At 40.3% G+C, this 23,161-nt stretch overlaps 1 protein-coding gene across 5 annotated transcripts in view; it reads right to left on the reverse strand.

Annotated features, from left to right (window-relative positions):
• The window catches only part of kif1ab (kinesin family member 1Ab), a 53,288-nt gene that overhangs the window by 15,686 nt on the left and 14,441 nt on the right, over positions 1–23,161 (reverse strand). For 3 of the 5 annotated variants that reach the window (XM_053687335.1, XM_017491271.3, XM_053687334.1), the window contains exons 9-29: positions 22,191–22,256; positions 22,036–22,053; positions 21,759–21,837; positions 21,100–21,178; positions 20,231–20,373; positions 17,255–17,388; positions 16,549–16,628; positions 15,522–15,597; positions 15,348–15,427; positions 15,073–15,263; positions 14,162–14,342; positions 13,903–13,975; positions 13,729–13,822; positions 13,058–13,206; positions 12,403–12,581; positions 11,121–11,258; positions 8,346–8,579; positions 2,961–3,079; positions 1,740–1,825; positions 1,460–1,595; positions 713–887 (exon numbers count right to left, since the gene is read on the reverse strand). In XM_053687335.1, the coding sequence (XP_053543310.1) occupies positions 713–887; positions 1,460–1,595; positions 1,740–1,825; positions 2,961–3,079; positions 8,346–8,579; positions 11,121–11,258; positions 12,403–12,581; positions 13,058–13,206; positions 13,729–13,822; positions 13,903–13,975; positions 14,162–14,342; positions 15,073–15,263; positions 15,348–15,427; positions 15,522–15,597; positions 16,549–16,628; positions 17,255–17,388; positions 20,231–20,373; positions 21,100–21,178; positions 21,759–21,837; positions 22,036–22,053; positions 22,191–22,256 (2,510 nt within the window). The remainder of the gene's footprint in view (positions 1–712; positions 888–1,459; positions 1,596–1,739; positions 1,826–2,960; positions 3,080–8,345; positions 8,580–11,120; positions 11,259–12,402; positions 12,582–13,057; positions 13,207–13,728; positions 13,823–13,902; positions 13,976–14,161; positions 14,343–15,072; positions 15,264–15,347; positions 15,428–15,521; positions 15,598–16,548; positions 16,629–17,254; positions 17,389–20,230; positions 20,374–21,099; positions 21,179–21,758; positions 21,838–22,035; positions 22,054–22,190; positions 22,257–23,161) is intronic. The other 2 variants (XM_017491274.3, XM_017491275.3) reach the window with 1 other exon arrangement.

Here is a 23,161-nt window from a genome sequence, read left to right on the forward strand (position 1 = left end):
TAATAATAATGATAATGTCAATGATAATGATAACAATAATAACAATAATAATAATAATAATAATAATAATAATCAGTCTCAGGGTGGTGTGATGAAGCAGAGATACTGTTCCCATCACTAAGTTAATTCTTTTCACATCCCTGGGTGTTTTATTCCTCTTACACCATAGCAATTTTACAATCACAATTATTTATTTATTATAAAATTACATCACGATTTGTATTTTACATTATAGCAGCTACACATGGTCAGTCATTCCCTCACTGGCCTCTTCTTTATTCTCTCTCGTGAAGTTAATAAACAAAAACAAAAAAGTTACAAAGCGCTGACACTGGAGACTCCTTCCGTGCATGTTAAATAAATGTATTAATTCATTAATCCATTTATTATTCACTGTCTGCCGTACACGTCGCTGTGAACGAGCTGTTACTATAGAAACTATGCCGTATTAGAACGAGCGCGTTAATATAAAGCTGCGCTGCTGTTCTAGAAAACTAATCAACACATTCTGACCAATCAGGATACAGGATTAAGTGTAAACACTTTAAAAATCAATGTTATTAGCACATTATAATTATTAAATATTATTTTGTTTCATAGTAAATGTAACCAAATTGGTAACAGAATTGTAAATACATTATTATTATTATTATTATTATTATTATTATTATTATTATTATTATTATAAATATATTAAAGCACGTGAACTCACTTGAATTGGCAGAAGATATCGGCGTACTCGGCGGAGATGCTGGACGCCTGCAGGACGGTGACTCTGAAGGTGAAACTGCTTCCAATCTTCAGGTGTGAAAGTGTTTGTTCCTGTATGGCGTCCGCTACACCCTCCACACCTTCCTTCTGAGGACTGCCAGGGACATCCGGGGTGACTGACGGGAAGAAACACCACAATCGGGAGTCATGGTGGACTTAATACAATTATAAAATCCTATCATTATCTTATTATAATTATATCTCATCCTATTCAAGTGCACGAAAAGTAGTTTCATTCCCACATTACGGACATGGAGGATTGTTTTATTACGGATAAAATTGTGAATAAAATGACATTTTCTCCGTGAGCGTAGCAGAAGAGTGATTGGTCAGTTTATCCTTCAAACCATGGACACGTGGTTTTCTTTACAGGAGAGCGCATCGAATTAACACGAACATTAGCATTGTTTTAGTAATTCAACAATTGCTCAAGAACCTCAGAGGTATGAACTACACAGTTGTATAATCAATTCAGAAAATGGATTTTAGCCGGTACATAACATGACTCTGAATACGAGGAACTTTCCCAGCATAACTTCTGGGTTTATATCCTTGGCCCAGTCTCAGACTCTGTATTAAACTGGTAGCCATAGGCTTTTAGCTACATTAGCTTTGTAGCTCCAGTCAACTCCAGTCAACATGTTTCCTTTAATTCCTTTAATCTAACATCATGTCATTTCTCACATACTTGTGCATGTGTTGTTGTTGACCTCGTCGGCTGAGAGACTCGGTTCAGCATTTTGTCCTTCTCCCTCTACGATGCGCAGTTCCTCCTGAGACGTGTTAGAGTGAGACATCCCACCTACACACGACTCTGTCTGAAACTGAGCACAGTCAAAACATTGCAGTGTCACTAGAGTAACGCGTAAACAGCGTAACGTGTAAACAGCGTAACGGGTAAACAGCGTAACGGGTAAACAGGTTATGATGTCAGAACCATGACATTGAGAAACTAAAGCGTTGCACACCTTCTCGAACTGCTGATCCTCAAATGAGATCTTAGCCGTTCCCGACTGTCTGACGCCCGAGCCGTAATCTGGAGCTTCTTCATCAGCTGTGAAGAGAAACAACGAGGCACTGATTTCCAGATCGGTTACTGGAATAAGACTGCTTGTGTTTATTTCCAGCAAATATTTAAGGGTGATATCAGGATTGGGGAAGGGGCCAGTTCTATTTAAACTTCTTTGTAAATTATGGGGAGGGGCCAAAGCAATTTGGTGTGATTTTAAATTTGGGGGAGGGACCAGCTCTATTTAAGATGATCTGTAGATTGGGGGAATGGCCAGGCCTATTTAGGTGAGTTGTAAATTTTGGGCAGGGACCAGCTCTATTTAAGCTGATTTGTACATTTTGGGGAGGGGCCAGTGCCATTTGGTATGATTTATTAATTTGGGGGAGGGGCCAGGCCTATTTAAGGTGATCTGTAGATTGAGGGAGAGACTAGGCCTACTAAGGTGAGTTGGTATTTTGGGGGAGGGGCCAGGTCTATTTGGGTGAGTTGTAAATTTGGGGGAGGGCCAGGCCTATTTAGGTCATTAGCAAATTTGGAGGAGTAGCCAGGTCTATTTAGGTGAGTTGTAAATTTGGGGGAGGGCCAGGCCTATTTAGGTCATTAGCAAATTTGGAGGAGTAGCCAGGTCTATTTAGGTGAGTTGTAAATTTGGGGGACGGGCCAGGCCTATTTAGGTGAGTTGTAAACTTGGGGGAGGGGCCAGGCCTATATAAGGTGATTTGTAAATCTGGGGGAGGGGCCAGGCTTATTTAGCTAAGTTGTACATTTAGGTGAGGGCCAGTTCTGTGTAAGGTGATTTGTAAATATGAGGGAGGAGTCAGACCTATTTAAAATGAGAGATTCATCATTCATTATTTATTCATTATGATTAATTCAGTTTTGTGCATTTGTTTTTCTTTGCTGTTTCTGTTGTGCTCAAAAACAATGAAGAAAAAATGTAAAAACTCGTTTACACGTTTAGCAACTACGTATTTTCACGGCTTCTGCTGAATTTCTGTATTCCCTCACTAACACTACATTTCTCACTAAAGAACAACTGAATTAAGCAAAAAAACAAAAAAAGTGCACTTCATATGGACTCATGCACCTACACGCTATATCAAATATTTCTAATGACCATAAATGGTATGTCTGTGGATTAAATGGAAATGGAAATGTAGAAATTAGGTGACGGTACCTGAGACGGCCTGCACGGCGACCCGGAGGAAACCCTTCACCTCGCCTTTCTCACTCACTATCGCCACACGGTGCACCAGAGGGACAGGGTACAGCAGGTTACTCAGGTACACAAACGCCCTGCGGTGGACGAGAGAAAGAGAGCGAGAGAAGATCAGTTAGAAGAGAAAAAACGAGTGCAGGGTGAGAACAGAATCGGGCATTTTGTATTCCTGAAGGTCAACACAGCCACACCACCACTGCACACAACAACACGACACTGACGCGCAAAAAAGCAACCAAACATTAAGCTGCTCCAGCAAAAAAGCGAACAAAGCATCTGCTGCTCATCTCTTAAAACCCAGTGAGCCCCACCGCTCTCAATAAAAACAAAGCAGAGGAGAGTCAACATCACAGCTAATTCAGTTCAACTCTATTCTGTGAAGTGGATTGAATAGATGCTTACTTTTATTTGCAGGTTACCCTTATAAAAACCTTCATAACGCATGCATAAACACTGAATAACACATTTATAGACCAATAGTCGTGCCTGGGGATGGGTTTGAACCACATTTGAAATATTTTATGACATTTTCACATGCTTATTCGTTGTTTTCCAGAGTAACTGAGCTAGAATGATGTTCATAAAAGGTCAATGAAGGCATCATTACGATTCCTCCATATTCACCCAGACATCAAACCAACACAAGTTTGTTTCCTCATATTTTATCGGCTACCAGCTGAGAAAAGCTCAGACTCTCTTTGAAAGCTGCTATCCAGTTAGCTACACTTTGAGTAACTTTGCTACTTGTAGCAACAGTACTGTCCAATATTACTAGCTAGTTAGCATTGTACTTGTAAATGTAGGGAAACTAATATCTACACTACTTGTAGCAACACTACTGTGTACTACTGCTAGCTAGTTAGCAACACTGGACAGGAGTGTTGCTAAAAGTAGCCAAGTAATTAGCTGAACTCCTTTCAAATTAATCGGTTTGAAACGTAGCGACTCAACCAGCTTTACCTACGTTTCACAGTATTAAGCTGGTGAAGTTTCTAAGGAGTTAAAATATTTCAGTTTGAGTAGAGAGTACCATTTTAGTTTTGTTACTACCACATGAATTTCTGCATCTTGTCGGTAGATTTGAAAATGAAGCCGTTTCTTATTAACAACAGGCCAAATATTTTGTGTTGTTTGTAATTATATTTGATTGAAGGAGAGCTTAGCAAACTATTTTAAAGCAACGCTGTTAGTAGGCTAGTCAGCATGTCACAGGATCTGGCTAGTCAGTTACAGTCTCTGTACTCTACATGATAAAACCGCATTGAAACAGCTTGACTGGGTTACATTGGCTTGGAGAATAAGGAATAAGGAGTCCTACTGCATGTGATAAGGAACAAAAATGTGTTAATAAACACAAAAGAAAACAAAATAGCGAATGTAGTTAGCAGAGTAGAAGTTAGCATTGGGTGATTGAAAATATATTGAAATAAATGTGAAAGTACTGTAGTGTTAAACTATTATTAAATATATAATTACTATTAAACATGTATGGCTATTCAATTTATAACACTGTTAAGACGAATCAGTGTTTAAAGAAATAAAGAGCTAGTGAGACAAAAAAAAAAAAAAACATCTATGCTAGCTTGACTTTTTTACCGCAATGCATATAAATAAATAAATCTTTCCATACATATGCATACATTTTTCTATAAATGTTATTCAATGCTTATGCATGTCTTATGAAGTCATTATGTATAAAGGCTTTATATCTAGATGAAAGATTACAATCGCACATTCGCTTTACTTCAGGCTGCAATCCTCTTCTTTTTTCTTTTTTTAAATTTAATTTAGAAAGTATTTATAATCAGTCCTGCCTGCTTAATTTAAATGGGTTTAAGGCCATCTCTGATTGGCCATGGGTGTGGCAGGAGGGGTACCAGAGGGGAGGAGCTTATGACAAGATTGGTGAGGCGCAACAAATTACAGCATGCGCAGATAAACAAAAACGGAGAGTGATCCGAAAACAAATCGCAAATTTGGCTCTGACGGATCAGATGCAAACCGGGGAAAAAAAATATAGAAGGGAAACAGAAGCAAAGTTTAAAGTAATAATAATAATAATAATAATAATAATAATAATAATAATAATAATAATTAAACATTAAAACATTAACCAAACATGAATTTCACTTCACTTTAACTCAAAATTGAAACTAAAGTCCACACACATCACAGTTCTCTGGGTGTTTAATGTGTGCAAGCCAATAAGGATGTGGAAAGCCAATCGAAAAAAAGATTCAAATGTTGGGATAAAAAAATTCGAGCTCTGGCATGCCTGGGTAAGACCGCTGCAGTCGAAACCAGCTCTTTCATCGTGACCTTCATCAGCTGATACAGCGCAGATCAAAACTAACCAGATGTGTCCTGATGTCAATACCACAGAAACAAATCATTTCAAACATATATAGAAACAAAGTGGATTTTCTGTGGATTGAAGTACACATGCCTATTGGTTACAAATAATAATTTTAGCTATAGTGTCATGAAAAATTAACCCCCCCCCCCCCCCCCTTCCTTTACATTGCTGGAAAAGTTATATATAAGTCATGTTTAGATTCGGCAGGGCTGGCAGTAATCAAGCCTAGGTGTGTCCACTCTAATTAATCAATAAAATTTTGTTATTGGTTAATTAACTAAGGGGGCAATAACTTTTTCCACACGGCGGCAGTTGGTGCTGGATAATGCTTTTCCTTTAATGAAAGAAATTATCATTTAAAAACTGTATTCTGTGTTTACTCGGGTTGTTTTTGTCTTGGATTGAACTTTGTTTGAGTAGCTAATATAATTAAGCGTGACAAATGTGCAAAAATAGAAGAAATCAGGAAATAGTTTTTCACAGCACTGTAAAATTAAGATAAGTCGAGGTCCATTTACGATATCATGGACTTTCTTTTGACGCTATTGTTTTTTTCTTCCCTATTTATCATTTTATATATAAACATACATTTATTATATTTACATATTTATCGATAAACAACTAAAACAAAGGATTAAAGATTTAGGCAGCTGTCCTGCAAATCAGCTTGGAGGAATTTTAACTCGTTCCTCAGTACAGAACAGATTCAACTCTGGGATGTTGGTGAGTTTCCTCACATGAACTGCTTGCTTCAGGTCTTTCCACAACATTTCTACTGGATTAAGGTCAGGACTTTGACTTGGCCGTTCCAAAACATTAACTTTATTCTTCTTTAACCATTCTTTGGTTTTGCGTGCTTAGGGTCGTTGTGTTGCTGCATGACCCACTTCCTCTTCAGATGCAGTTCATGGATAGATGTCCTGACATTTTCCTTTAGAATTCGCTAGTCTAATTCTGAATTCGTTGTTCCATCAATGATGGTGAGTAGTCCTGGACCAGATGCAGCAAAACAGACCCAAACCATGATAGTACCATCACCATGTTTCACAGATGGGATAAGGATATGCTGGAACACAGTGTTTTCCTTTCTCCAATCGTAACGCTTCTCATTTAAACCAAAAAGTTCTATTTTGGTCTCATCTGTCCACAAACAATTTTTCCAACAGCCTTCTGGCTTGTCCACGTGATCTTTAGCAAAGTGTGGAAGGGCAGCAATGTTCTTTTTGGAGAGCAGTGGCTTTCACTTTGCAACCCTGCCGTGCACACCGTTGTCTTTCAGTGTTCTCCTGATGGTGGACTCATGAACATTAACATTAGCCAATGAGAGAGAGGCCTTTAGTTGCTAGAAGTTACCCTGGGTTCCTTTGTGACCTCTGGGACATTACACGTCTTGCTTTTGGAGTGATCTTTGTTAGTCTCCACTCCTGAAGAGGAGAACAATGGTGTTGAATTTCCTCCATTTGTACACAGTCTGTCTGACTGTGGATTGGTGGAGTCCAAACTCTTTAGAGATGGCTTTGTAACCTTCTCCAGCCTGATGAGCATCAACAACACTTTTTCTGAGGTCCTCAGAAATCTCCTTTCTTCACACCATGATACACTTCCACAAACAAGATCAGACTTTGATAGATCCCTGTTCTTTAAATAAAACAGGGTGCTCACTCACACCTGATTGTCGTCCCATTGATTGAAAACACCTGACTCTATTTTCACCTTCAGTTTAACTGCTAATCCTACAGTAGAGGTTCACATGCTTTAACCACTCACAGATATGTAATATTGGAACTTTCTCCTCAATAAATGACCAAGTATAATATTTCTGTCTCATTTGTTTAATTGGGTTCTCTTTATTTACTCTCAGGACTTGATGATGTTTTAGTTCATATTTATGCAAGAATATATATTCAGCAAATAAAGAAACGTCCCTTTTTTCAGGAGACGGTATTTTAAAGATAATTATGTCAAATCCAAATAATCTTTACAGATCTTTATTGGAAAGGGTTTAAACTATGTTTTTCATGCTTGTTCAATGAACCATAAACAATTATTGCACATGCACCTGTGGAACAGTCCTGAAGACACAAACAGTTTAGAAGCGGGAGGTGATTAAGGTCACAGTTACAATAAGTTAGGACACTAAAGAGACCTTCCTACTGACTCTGAAAAACACCAGAATGAAATATGCCTTGGGTTCCTGTTCACCTGCGTGAACATGCCATAGACCTGCTTCAGGGAGGCATGAGGACTGCAGATATGTTCAGAGCAATAAACTGTAATGTCTGTAATGTAAGATGCCTAAGACAGTGCTACAGGGAGACAGGAAGGACAGCTGATCGTCCTTGCAGTGGATAATTACATGTAACCAGTTGTTGAAAGTTTTTAAGTTAATACAAATATTTACACACATTAAGAATTTTGCTAGAAATAAATGCAGTTGAATGTGAGAGGACGTTTCTTTTTTTGCTGAGTGTAGAAAATTCTAAAGGTTGCACAAACAAACCAAGCACCACTGTACCACCCCAAAATATAAACAAACCAGCAGCCTAATTTAAAGCAGTGTGACTCTGACCAGGCAGGTACTAAGGATGAATGAATGAAGGCTGTAAATGCATCACACAGTGCTGAGCTGTGTTTGTCCTCTGAGCTTCGTGTCTGAGCACTCATTTGCAGCTGCATGAAAGTGAACACTTTGCGCTTGCTTCACTTTTCTGTTGGGATGCCAGTCCTGATACCCACCTCTAGGCTCACCCGGATGCCCCGTGAAAACCTTCTGGGGGCAAAAAATAAAAGCGAAAAAAAAAAAAGTGCTCCTGCTATACATATCTGTATTTGTATCTATTTTGAACACATTATCAGTTTTTTTGAATAATGTATTCATATTTGTTTAGATATCATGTGTGTGTGTGTGTGCACGTGTGTGTGTGTGTGTGTGTGTGTGTGAAAGAGCTGGTTTCCTCTGGCAGCAAAGCTCCTGAAGCCTCACCAACCTTCCCACTAAACAGAACAGAGGCCAGCGGTCGTAAAAGGGGTCCTGGCCTCGGCACTGATGGCCCTCCTCCACACTGATCTCATCGTCCAGGTCCTCCAACTCCTCCTCCTCCTCCTTCCCATAATGCCGCTCATCTGCGAGCTCGGTTACGTCCGAGTCGGGCTCGGAGAGGGTGGGGGAGGGGGAGGGGTCTCTCATGCGCTCGCTCATGCACGTGTTCAGAATGGGAGTGCTGGTGCAGCCAGAGACACGGGAACTGGGTTAGTACACGCCTTCACACACACACACACACACACACACACTTTCACATGTGCACTTAGGCCCTGATTTATTGAGACCTCAAATAACATGTAACACTTTGTATTTACTAATCCTGTGTTCACACTAGCAGGTGATAGGTCCCTCAGGTCGCTATTAGCCCGTCTCCTCTGCCATGTCGTGACCGCTACTGTTGTCGTTTGTGTCTGTGTCCTGTCCAGCATTTCTTTTTATTCCGGTGAGAAGTGGTAGTAGTATACATTATACACAGATCAGCCATAACATTAAACCCACCGACAGGTGAAGCGAGTAACGTTGATTATCTCGTTACCATGGCACTTGGCGAGGGGTGGGATATATTTATTAGGCAGCAGGTGAGCAGTCAGTTCTCGAAGTTGACGTGTTGGAAGCAGGAAAAATGGGCACGCATAAGGATCTGAGCGAATTGTGATATCTAGACGTCTGGGTCAGAGCTTCTCCAAAACAGCAGGTGTTGTGGGGTGTTCCCAGTGTGCAGGGGTTAGTACCTACCAAAAGTGCTCCAAGGAAGGAGAACCGGTGAACTGAAGATAGGATCACTGATGCACGTGGTGAGCGAACTCTAGCCTGTCTGATCTGATCCCACAGAAGAGCTACTGTAGCACAAACTGCTCAAAAAGTTCATGCTGGATCTGATAGAAAGGAGTCAGAACACACAGAGCATCACAGTTTGCTAAGTACAGAGCTGCGTATCTGCAGAGCGGTCAGATTGCCCATGCTGACCCTGTACACCACAGAAACACCTACAAAGGGCACGTGAGCATCAGAACTGGATCATGGAGCAGTGGAAGAAGGTGGTCTGGTGAATCACGTTTTCTTTTATATCATGTGGTGTGTATTTGTGCGGCACTTACCTGGAGAAGAGATGGCACCAGGATGCACTATGGGAAGAAGGCGAGCTGGTGGAGGAAGTGTCATGCGCCGGGCAATGTTCTGCTGGCATTGATGTAGTTGTTACTTTGACTCGTACCACCTACCTAAACACTGTCGCAGACCAGGTACACCCCTTCATGGTAACGGTGTTCCCTAATAGCAGCGGCCTCTTTCAGCAGGATAATGCGCCCTGACACACTGCAAACATTCTTCAGGAACGTTTTGAGGAACATGACAAAGAGTTCAAAGGTGTTGACTCGGCCTCTGAATTCCCCAGATCTCAATCCGATCGAGCGTCTGTGGGATGTTCTGGACAAACAAGTCCGATCCATGGAGGCCCTACCTCACAACTTACAGGACTTACAGGATCTGCTGCTAATGTCTCAGTGCCAGATACCACAGCACACCTTCAGAGGTCATGTCGAGTCCATGCCTCGACGAGTCAGAGCTGTTTTGGTGGCACAAGGGGTGGAGGACCTACACAATATTAGGCAGGTTCTAAAACCTTCGAGAGCTATCCAGTTGAACAGTAATGAAATAAGATATCAGAGTGAAAACTGGTTGCTTGATTTACACGTTACGCACACGGCTTTGTGCTAGCGCCCTACACCCACCACAGGCACCAACCATCTCTGCTACTTCTTTCCAAGCTTAATTTTTCTTCATAATGTCTCTATACATATTTAATGACGGTCGTATGTGACAGGATAACGTGTGACAATGGAGAGAAAAAAATTTCCTCCATTGTTGCATCAAACAGTAAACGGGAAAATAATTGCAGGGAGTAACTAAAGTCCTTATGCACCATAGGATTGGTCCAAGGAATCATCTGAGGCAACCATTTGGATTTCATTTGAATAGTTTGAGCGTATTGTAGGTTTGTAGTATCTCTGTTCCAGACTGTGTTAAATAACACTGCTAAATGAATGCACAGTATTCGCATAAACTCCACCCAGTATTTTACAGGTCTAGCTAGAAACGCAAAAGATTACACATTCTTTAAGGCAGACACGCAAAACAGACACATTGCTGATGTGAAAGATGCAAATCCTTCATAAAAACCCTGACTGTAATTCAGTTAGTACATTTTTCAGGTGTTTATCAAGCGCGTACACATTTTTAGTACATCAGGGCCTCGATCACATAACCGCTCATTTATATACACTCACAGAATCTCGTGTTTAATGCATTGCAGGCTGATTTGTGTTCCGGTGCTCGTTTTAGTACCATTAGTGCCAAACATGCACGCCAGCTGTTCTCTTGTGCTGTGGCGCATTATATCGTTCTCCTAGTGTCCTCCAAAGCAAACTGGATTTTCCTAGTACAGTAAGATCAGCTGAAAGGATCATTAAAAAGAGGAAGGAGTCTCCAGTATCAGCGACACTGGACATCTGACCGACCAACATCTTCAGGACAGAGAAGTTTTTGTTATAAAATCTGGACATTTACATAAGAACAAAGCGACTCAGTCCAGTGTTGGTTTGTATATCTGTGTGAAAGCAGAAGCTCAGCTGCTGCATCCCAAAGCATCGAGAAGCATGGCACACACACACACACACACATACACACACACACACACACACACACACAGACCGGTACTGACCTCCCAACCAGGCGGAACCAGGGGAAGCGATCATAGAAGGGGTCGCCGCCGGTCAGGGCATGGTCACAGTCATCCACGGTGCTGCTGGGAATATCAGCTGCTCGGTCGTACATCTCCCTCATCAGATCCAACCTCTGCCTGCAAAAACATTCACTTCAGTTTCACTTCACAGTGCTAATCTGGTGGCTGTAAGCTAGGGCTAAATATCATATCATGATCCTCATTTTCATCACACATCATATATATATGCGTGTGGCCGTTTGGCATTTGGCCTTTAGACGGGGCACTCAGGAAGCAGAGAGGGACAGGTTTAAGCACCTTACTGACAAGAGAGTCAGGAGAAAGGTGCGGCAATTTCGGCCACAGCGTGCGACTCAGTTTGTCTGCGGCAACGCAACCAGGACTCACGGGTTGGCTTGTACAGCCACTCGAGAAGATGCAAATAAATTCACCCGAAACGGATGCTACACCATCGTCTCCCGAAGACGGAAGGATGCCAGAGCAGAGCAGATATATATATATATATATATATATATATATATATAGAGAGAGAGAGAGAGAGAGAGAGAGAGAGAGAGAGAGAGACGTGTTGCGGACATCAAATTCAAAATGACCTTATTTCTTTCTTAAAATGGTACATTTCCTCAGTTTAAACATTTGATATGTTTTCTATCTTCTATTGTGAATAAAATATGGGTTTAGGTGATTTGCAATTCATTGCGTTCTATTTTTATTTACATTTTACTCGGCGTCCCAACTTTTTTGGAACTGGAGTTGTCCATGTACATTCATTGTATATATGATAAATAAATATATAAGTGAAAAGGAGGAAACATATACATTCTGTTAAAAGTTTTACAATTTTAAAGATTCAGTCCAACACTTTTACATCAAATCTCCTATTTATTTTAAATAATAATAATAATAATAATAATAATAATAATAACAAGTGTAATTGTGGCATAATTTATTACAATACGGATATTACATCGTCGTATTGTCCGTCCCTACAATAAACTTCCATCATTAGAATAATCCTGAAATGAAAGTACAACTCAAACTGAATGTCTCGCCCTTGTCCTGATTTGTTTACTTCTTTCACAGTGATGGTGTTCAGTCTCCGTTGAGATGAGAGTAAAACTCTACAGTATGATAAAAATGTTCAAAATGCAAACGTGGTCATCCTGTCAGTGGCTGGAATTAGCGATATTAACCTCATAGCATTAGCATTTCACTCATGCTACTACTGCATAAGTACTGTATACATAACAGAATTCCATACCTTAATTTATCTAAGGTCCAGTAATGAGTGGCTCCGTTCTTCTGATCCTGCACCTCCACAGCTACGATAGTGCGAGGGAAAGGTCTCTTCTCACGGTCTTTAGCCACGCTGGGAGGCAGGAGATCAGGAGGGAGCGGAGAATAAAGCGTGTCCGTCAGTAAAACAAACTGGAACTGAACCTGGAGACACACACACACACACACACACACAGAGCAAAAATCAGCTAATAATAATTAAAAACAAGTTTACTGTATATCCCATAAACCATATGGCATGTCTAGTATCTAGTTATGTTGCAGGTTGAAATGTCAAAGATATAAGAGCTTTGAAACATGACTAACTTGTTTCACCAACATTCGGTGTAACAATAAATGGATAAAAAGTACGATTTGTTGCTCTCTAATGAATAGAAATGGCGATAGTTGGCATATCCATTAGAAATAAAACAATTGGGGGTGTGCTGTTACTGGAAAATAATCAACTTAAGGGTGTAAACAGAAACCTGCTTCTCTTAAAGTCTGCATCACTTCACCCTGTTGTGGAATTTTTTCCAATAACAGCACGACTTCTTACATAACGCACAATCATGACATATCTATAGGTTAATATATTAAGTTTAGTTAGTGAAGCTGTCAGAACTGAGACCTTTTCTCACCTTCTTCTTGAGCTCGACGCTGATGGCGTTGGCCTCTTTGAGGAAAATTGCGTTGCCCCACAGCAGGTCCCGCAATGAGGTGAACTGGTAGAAGCGCCATTTCCGGAAACCCCAGAGTGCCAGCTCAGTTTCATGCTTAGTCCACGGCACTGCGCGACATTAAAACGCGCATGTCTGAATTTGATACTATTAACATAAACGGCTTTGCGCTTTTCTTGCTCAAAACAAGTGCGCCTGAGTTGCAACAACAAGTGTATCATAGGGAAGTGTACTGTTTTGCAAATAATCTATAATAATGTAGACTCTGGGCTAAAGACCCTAACACAAACCAACACATCTCTAATGTTTGCGTGTTATTTTACTATATTGTCTATATTTAACTATAGATCATTATATTCATCTAGATCGATTAGAAAATGGGATTTCTCTATGACTACCAAAATAAAGTATGGTGTTCCACAAGGCTCTGTTCTAGGGCCAATTACCCCCCCCCCCCCCCCTTATATATTCTAGCTCTGAGTACAATCATTCGTATACACTGGTATACGCAAAGACTGTTCACAGATTGTCCACATACCTTTGGCCATACAGTGTATTTGGCACTGGTACATAGTTGGCTGTGTGTGTTTTCTGAGCATGCTGACATTAATGTCGATATGATCTTTCCTCACCATCTTCTTCCAGTTCCTCTTCCTCTTCTGTGGTTTCTGGGTAATATCGGGAGTCGACCTGCCTCTGAAGAGCCTCTAGCTTACTCTCATAGTCCTGAAAGTCAAAATATAGGTTAAAATTTAGCATTTTCTGCAGTCCCTTATCTTTTTTTCAGACTTGCTAGCACTGCTCACCAGTCTCTGCTGCTCCAGAAGGTTGCTCGCCTCTTCTCGCTCTCTGCGGTACTGATCCTCTAGCTCCTGCAGTCTGAAGACAACGCAAACATCAAGGTAAGGTGGAGATAACCACTAAGCCATGCCTGATTGATCAAGAACATGCACAGCTATATCCTGGCTTGCTTTATTATGGTGTTTATTATTATCATTATTATTATTATTATTATTATTATTATTATTATTATTATTATTATTATTATTACTGTGACTGCCATACCTCTGCTCCATCTCCTGTTTCATGTCTATGCCCTGTTTCTCCAGAAGCTCCCTCTGAGCGAAGGCCCAGTCCACGGGCTCCATGGGGGTCTCGGCACATGGTGTCCTCTCGCGTTCCTGCCTTGCCTGCTCCGGGTCATTAAATCGGAACACATGGCTCTTTCCCATAATGATACGGTTCCCTGAGAAGAATGCCACACACAGCGGAAGGTTACCGATTGAAGGTATCATCAACAACAAGAAAAAAACATAACTATCCAAAGAACCCGTGAGCAATTATTTTTAAAATTGTATCTCACAAAGGTATTCCACCTGTGACAACCGTGCTATTAGAAACAAGAACATTTTAAGTCCTTGAACAGGGTGCTTTTAGTTCCTTGGCTTTGTCCAAGGGTACAGGAATGAAACCAGGGTTGAGGAATGAAAAGCTCCTGAAACCACGATGAAGGACTTAAAAGTACCTGGAACCATGGCTGAGGAACTAAAAGCTTCTAGAACCACAATCAAGGAACTTAAATCTCCTGGAAACACAGTTGAGAAAACCCAAAGCTTCTGAAACCTCAGTTAAGGAAGTAAAAGCTCCTGGAACCACATTTGAGGAACTAGAAGCTCCTGCAACCACGGTCAAAGAGCTTGTGGTTCCTACTCCTTCAGATCAGGAACTCTTGTTGTGGAGCTGATTGGTCAATCACAAACGTTTTTCACAAAATTGCAAAGATTTTCACAAAGTGTAAAATTGCTCTTAGTACCTCGAGTGAATAACTACATTAATGTTAGCACCAGATTTTCATGACAAATCAAAACGACAAAGAACAACAAAACGTCTTTGTACGCCTCGTCCATGGGTTACTGTGTCACAGTTCCTGCAATGATACAGGAACACAGAACAGGAACTTATCCAATCAGACTCACCTGATCTGAGAACTGTGGGCTCAGTCACTCTCTTGCCGTTGACGTACGTCTCTGAGTCCTCACACGGCTCCAGTACCACCACTCCCTCTCCTGAAGGTCCAGTGCTGCTCGTGAAGATGCAGTGCTCTTCTTTAATGAAGTGTCCACTCAGGACAATGTCCTGCCTACAGCTAGCAACATCACGGCCCACCCTGGAACAAAACGAGTCAGTGTTTGATAGAGGTAGATTTCACACTTTTATTGCGCATATCAAAATATCAAAGAACAACTCTCACTTGGTGATTCCGTCTTTGATGTAGTACAGCAAACATTCAGACATCAGCGGGTCCTCATTCAAATTGACCAGATGAGGCGTCTGAAATTTCATATAATTGTCAATGCAAATTCTCAATTATCCACCAGTTATAATAGGAACACTGAGATCTGAGAATCTAGGATTTTCCTCTGACCTTTTTGGGTGAAAACACTCCGACCGTGCCTCCATCTTCCCTCATAGCCACGCCCATTTCAGCCAGAAGAGCCTCCCTATGGGGAAAGGTTCACACTTTTACACAAATACTATCAGATAACTGAACATGTGCAGTTTTCATATCAAACATATCTTACTAGATCATTTAACTTACTATTTTATACTATGGTATTGCTTGTTTTGCGAGATTTGAGCTTGATTAGGTTTTAGATGTGTAGCTGTAGCCAGTTGTCATGGTAACCAGGAGAGCTGAATGCATAGTTAGCTATACAGCATGTATATCCATTTCCATATGGATTGATATCCCAACGTAAAGAGTCCTGATGGTTTAACAGGTGACCTGATTCTACAGCTGTTTAATGGATTTCTAATGGGATTTTAAGGGGTTCTACAGGACTTTGATGGTCTCTGTGACCTTCAATGGTGATTGGCGGTCTAATGGACTTCTCTAACTGATGTACTATATACTGTAGCTGTAATTCAAATGATGACACATTGGTTATATCCTGAATCTGTAACTGACTCAATAATGATTAGAGTCTTAAAGACCATTAAAACCATTAGAATTCAGTGTTGAAATGTTTAATTCAAACCATTAAGCCAATTCCCGTTAGAAACTGAAACAAACCACAGTCGGGGTTACATTTGTAATTAGCAGGTCACAACAGTCTACTAGCGTAGATGGCACATCATTTTGGCACAATGGTTTAGTTTTGGGCGTGGCCACCAGGAAAGCGTTGTAGCAGAAAGACAGTAAATAATACGTTCCATAGATAGTGCTCTGTTTTTAAACGCTATGTATGGAAGTATTGGATCTAACCATGGAAAGACACATCTTCATCAGAGCTCATTTGAAATTGCATTATTTGTCGCATACCAACATAAAATACTTTTTTTGGTTTGCATAAACAAAGTTGGATGGAAACCACACGTATTAGGTCCTTCAGGACTCCAGGACTGGAATTATTTGTTTATTATTTGGACTGAGACACTCGAGTGTGTCTGACCTCTCCATTCTGATGGCCTCAGTGCGCCGCAGTTTCTCCTCCCACGTCTCATTGAGCTCTGCAATGATCTTCTCTGTTTCCTAAAGGCAGCACAACAAGTAATGAAACTCATGGCTTAATGTCTTAAGGTCTTACAGTCTGAATCTAACACCACAAACTGCTTTCATTTGGTTGTAACCATCCATCCATTCATTTATCTAACCATCCATCAATCTGTTCATCCATCCATCCATCCATCCTTCAGTCTGGTCATCCATCCATTCATTTATCTAACCATCTATTCATATACCTCTCCATACATTTATTCATATATATAGTAATTTATTCATGTAACCTTCCACCTATCCATCTAACCATTCATTCATCCACTTATCCATTCAACCATCCACCAGCCATCCATCTAACATATATTCATTCATCCAACCATCCATCTAACCATTCATTCATCCACCCATCCATCCATTCATCTAACCATCCAAATCATCCATTCATCCATCCATCCATTCTTTGGGCATCCTTTCATCTATCTATCTATCCTTCCCTATACCTACCCATCCATCTACCGATCCATCCGTCCATCAAGTATGTACCATATGTGCCATCCGTAACTGTACATCTGTTAGTTTATCCATCCATCAAATGATCCAACAATTTATCCATCTATATGCTTTTCCATTCATCCCTCCATCCACAACCCCTCCTTTACCTTAAGCCTCTCGATGGCTTCCTCGCTGCCGGGGGTGAATATGATCCGGTCGTGTAAGTTGCTGATGGATCCGGCTCGACTGGAGAGAGCCGAGAGCGAGGGAGAAGGACTCATCCCTGTCATCGCATTGGTCACTGTGAAGAGATCACGGCTTTGATTGACAGCCCAGAGATTATTCATATTAGCGCTGTAGCTGGACAAGTCTGTCCAGAAATGTTTTGGAAAAGAGAAAGAGAACAACAGGAGCATGAGGCAGGAAAGAGTGGAGGTCAGAGAAACGGATAAATATGGACACAGGGAACAAGAGAGAAGAGGAAGAGTAAAAAAGTCATGAAAGGAAACTTCGGCATTTCATTACAGAGCCAGTACAAAGCAAAAACAATGAGCATAAATTTGAGGACTCTGCATTAACAACAAGCATTCAGACCGGGACATTGTTCAAACATTCAGAACAGTGTTACTTTTAAAACTAAAACTACTCGGTCTTTAATTTTCCACCTCAAATTCATTTCAGGGTTGTAACCATGCCTGGGCCATGACCAAGTGCTGTTCATGAGGCCATAGCTGATCTGCTTCAGAGATCCTACGTTCACATTAACAAGTGACATGTGACCAGGGATTATTTATAAACTAGGTGACTCAGAGATGCAATTATGGTAACGGATTAGTTAGGAAATAGTAAAAGTTAAGGTAAGGTCCAATGACTGGCTCCAGAAATCCTTCAAACCACAAATCTACTCTTCCCTTAACTGCAGTCAATCAGCCAAAACATGTTTGATGTCTCATTTTTGCTTTATTGCGAACTACAAGGCTAATGTTACTAAAAAATAAAATCTTTTATGCCACATCCACAGTTATTCAGTGATGCTGATGTGATTTAGGACACAATGGGACTTACTGTGAACTGAACTTCACCATGTATCTGAACGTTATGAGGGCAACCATGTGGACCTTTGGTATCACTGCAATCTCCAATCAGGCCTGATTGTGCAGTGTTTGATGGTATAGCAGATAGCTTAAATGTGTAAATATTCTGGTATTTTCAAATAAAAAACGGCTTATGCTTCTTAATGATGAAGTTTGTAGCAAATTACTTCTTAGCAGCATTAGTCTCATAGATCCGATACAAAACTAAAAAAAGCAAACAAATCTTGGCTGAGAGACTACATTTGCTTTAAACTAAAATAACAGTGATATGTTATAAACATTACTAGCTCTGTTTTCTGCCGAGATGAAAAGGAAAAAAAAAACCCAGGAGCCTAGCCAGCTTTATTGTTACTAAATAAAAACATTCAATATTTAGCATGCTGTTCTGCTTCCTGACTAGCTCCTAAGCAAAGGTGGGAAAGCACACGATCAGAGAGTCATCATTTAATATTGACTATTAGTAAGACATTTATATTTATCTTATAACAGTTAATTAAGTTTCAAAGATAGCATAAACAAAGAATGTAACAGTAATAAGAACAAAACTAAGCAAGATATCAGCGACTCATCTTCTAATGTGAACGTAGGCAGAGAGAGAGAGAGAGAGAGAGAGAGAGAGAGAGAGAGAGAGAGAGAGAGAGAGAGAGAGAAGGGCCAAGCCAGCTGCTAACTGCCTTAAAAATGAGCTGGAAGCGCGTACAATTGAACGGAGCGACCCGGGAACACCACATTGCATTTCAGAACATTAGTCTAGTTTAGGAGTGGGTGTGGTGGTCCTGAGCCTCTGCTATGGTCTTTATTAAGCTACAAGGCACTGGGGTGCAGAAATACTGTACACACATTTCAGAGCAGGTATTCCAGGACCAGCAGCTCGATAGGCTGAGGAAAAGAGAGAGGAAAAGAGATGCATCCCTTAGATACAATCACCTAGCACCCATAATCCTGACTTTAGCCACAGAAGCCAGAAGATAAATGCAGCTAGCGTTGTGTTTTCTTCTGCCTTGTTCAATGTGATCATGAATTCCCAGGATTCTATGATGTTCATATACGTAAGTAGAATGAAGGTACACATGCTCCCAGATTCCTACCTTGGTGTCCAGGGTCCTATGTTCCCAGGGTCTTACATTCCTAGGGTTCTATATTCCCAGAGTCGTACTTTTTTTTTTTAGAGTCCAATGTTCCCAAAGTCCTATACTCCCAGTGCCCAGAAACATGTGTTCCCTGGTTTTGATATTCCATAAGTCCTATATTCCCCGAATCATATCTTTCCAGAATCCTATGTTTCTAGAGCCCTACATCCCTGGAGTCCTTCATCCCTGGATTCCCAGGGCCTTACATATTTCCAGAGTCCTATGTTTCCAGAACCATATATTCCCAGAGTCCTGTGTTCCTTGGCTCCTATATTCCAAGAGCCCTATCTTCCCAGAATCCTACACTCACAGGGCTTTATATTCCCAGTGCTCTATATTCTCAGGTTCATATATTTCAAGAGTCATGTATTCTGAATTTTCTGAAAAGTGTTTCTAGAATCTTTTGTTACCAGGGCCATATATACCCAGAGTCCTATGTACACAAGGCACAATATTCCCAGAGCATTTTTCCCAAGAGGCCTATATTCTTTGGGTCTTATATTACCGAACCGTATCTTTCAGGGTTCCATCCTCCAAAGGTTATTTGTTCATAGGTTCTATGTTCTCTATTCACAAGGTGTTCCAGGGGCCTGATGTCCCTATGGCTTTATCTTTCGATATATATATATATATATATATATATATATATATATATATATATATATATATATATTCCCAGGACTCAGGGTCATATGTTTTCAATTCATATATTAAAATGTTTCTGGAAACAACCTCATGGTCCCATGTCCCTGTGTTTCTGCCCTATGTTTCCTCAATCCCTTCCTGGCTCTAACAAGAGACAAACATTTTCTAAAATTTACATACATACATATATTGTATTCTGTGATTCACATGTATGGGACTCGCCTGCATGACTAAAACATTACAGTATTAATAATATAATATGATGGTGACTCACTCTCTATGATATCGCCGAGGCCCTGGGCGTACAGCAGGTCCTTCAGACGAGCCACTTCCTCCTTCAGCTCACGCACCAAACGGTTGTTGGGGTCTTCATTAATGACAGCGTTACAACGAATCTGCTTCGCACGATCAGCGTATCTGAGCGCATAACAACAAAACATAACCTTGATATATGTGTAATTACTGACTGTAAAAAAAATTGCTGAGTGTAGACCATCTGTTGTGCTGAACAAAATGTCAGTTGGGATGATGGGAGAAGTGCAGGAGAGACACACTATATGGCCAGAAGTTTGTAAACACCTGACCATCACACCCATATGTGGTTCTTCCACAAACTGCTGTCACAAAGTTGCACACAATTGTACAGAATGCCTTTGTATGCTGTAGTATTACAATTTCTCTTCACTGGAACTAAGAGTCCCAAACCTGTTCCAGCATGACACAAAGTGCGCAAAATGAGCTCCAAGACGTGAAGACGTGGTGTGTGAAGGTTGGAAGAAGGTATAAGTGTCCTGCACAGATCCCTGACCTCAACCCCACTGAACACCTTTGGGATGAACTGGAACTGGAGCCTCCTCACCATCCCAACATCAGCACCTGACCTCAACCTCACTAATGTTCTCGTAGCCGAATGACCACCACAAATCCCCACAGCCACGCCCCAAAATCAAGTGGAAAGCCTTCCCAAAAGACTGGAGCTCATTATAACAGCAAAGGGGAAGACCAAGTCCATATTAACGCCCATGATTCTGGAATGGGATGTTTGAGGACAGATTGGATTTGATGGTCAGGAGCCTACAAACATTTGGACATTTAGTGTAGATTAATAATTGGATTTTATTGCATTAGTGAAGCCAGACTTACCTGAGAGTGCTGAGTGTCTCATCATAGTTAATATCTGCAGGACTCAGAGCTGCTACCATGGCAGTACGCGAGTTTCCACCTGATCACACACAGTGCAGTATATGGTATATCATTCTATTCATATGGCGTGATAAGCTGTAAGAAATTATTACCGATAGTGGGATTCAGAAACTTATTATAACGTATTATTATCATACCACAGTGCAGTTTAATACACTTGTTTGTTCTAATACACCATTGTTTCTATAGTAACTGCTCATTCACAGGGACTTATACGGTAATCGTTCTTTGTAAGGAGAGGTTTATGTAACATTTATGGAAGGACTACAATATTAAAGGTATTCAATGTATTTAATGTCCATAAAAGTAAAAAAAAAATACATTTAAAACCACAGTATGTGCTGTTATAGTAAAATAATCTACTTTGGGGTGGCAACACATTACCCTGGAATTGATTATTTTCCCATAACAGCATGTATCATAGTGTTTTTATTTCTTATTTGTCCAGATTTGAATTGGAAATAAGTAATACAACTTCTAATACAATCATTCTAACATCTACGTGTTTATAATAATAATAATAATAATAATAATAATAATAATAATAATAATAATAATAATAAGGGAACTGTTATTATGGGATGTGAAATGCCTCGTACCCAGGTTTTCCCTGAGCAGCCAGGTGAGTACAGAGTCTCTGTAGGGGATGAAGCTTTCCGCCTTCTTCTTCTTCTTGTTCTACAGACAGAAACATCGGGATCAGCTTTTAAGGCTGCATTTAAGCAGCACTGAAATTACAGTGTAAATATGTTGATCACTTCAAATGAATTATTGTTTTATTTAACTTGTGTATTTACTCTTCCAATAAGTAAGTATAAATAAGGATAATAAGTATAATTGACTCAGCAAAAGATACATTCTGATGCAGTATCTCACCTTGTTTGGTAACGAGTCCTACAGATAAATACAAAGGAAAACACATTATACCATTATAGTCCATTCCACTTAGTAATACGGATAATATAATGTCATTTCCTTAGCACACAGTACAAGCTGTTCCATATTTAATGTTCTGAAATCAGATTTCTCACCGTTTCAGCTAAAGCCGAAATCACTTTGCCCAGTGTGGTCAGGGATTTATTAATGTTTGCTCCTTCCTACAGACAGAAAAAAACACAATTAAAGTTATAACATCTCACAGAAAAAGCATTTTATGCCAGTCCTTTCACTCCTGTTGTATAAATACAATACAAAGCAATATTCAACAGCCACATTATTATATTATCATTATCATATACAGTACTGTGCAGAAGTTTTAGCCAGCCTATTTTATTTAGTACAAACTTTGTTATAGATTTCTTATTTTATGATTTCTACATGATCGAGTCAGTACAAAAAACATTTTAGATTCCCAAACATTCATTTTCCAGCACAAAATTAAATGTTACAGAAAAAGCTTTGTATGTCAGTAAAGAAAGCAGCATATTAAGTGGTAAGAGACGCTTTTCAGACAATACCACTGTAACCATTCAGACCACAGTCCCGCCGCTAATACCACTGTAACCAACCAGACCACAGTCTCGCCCCAATACCACTGTAACCAACCAACCAGACCACAGTCCCGCCCCTAATACCACTGTAACCAACCACACCACAGTCCCGCCCCAATACCACTGTAACCTTTCAGACCACAGTCCCACCGCCAATACCACTGTAACCAACCAGACCCCAGTCCCGCCCCCAATACCACTGTAACCATTCAGACCACAGTCCCATCTCAAATACCGCTGTAACCATTCAGACCACAGTCCAGCCCCTAATACTACTGTAACCAACCAACCAGATCACAGTCCCACCTCCAATACCATTGTAACTATTCAGACCACAGTCCCACCCCCAATACCACGGTAACCATTCAGAGTGCTTTTCCCACTCAAAATGCCACCATAACCAAAGTGCAGTTCCTGCCTGTAAATAATAATGTACTAACCAATCAGAAGGCTGTTATGTAATGTTACATTTCTTTAAAAAATTATATAAATGTTTAATCAGACATTTTGTC

Source organism: Ictalurus punctatus, chromosome 17 (assembly GCF_001660625.3).
Source record: "Ictalurus punctatus breed USDA103 chromosome 17, Coco_2.0, whole genome shotgun sequence".
Taxonomy (NCBI): Eukaryota; Metazoa; Chordata; class Actinopteri; order Siluriformes; family Ictaluridae; genus Ictalurus; species Ictalurus punctatus.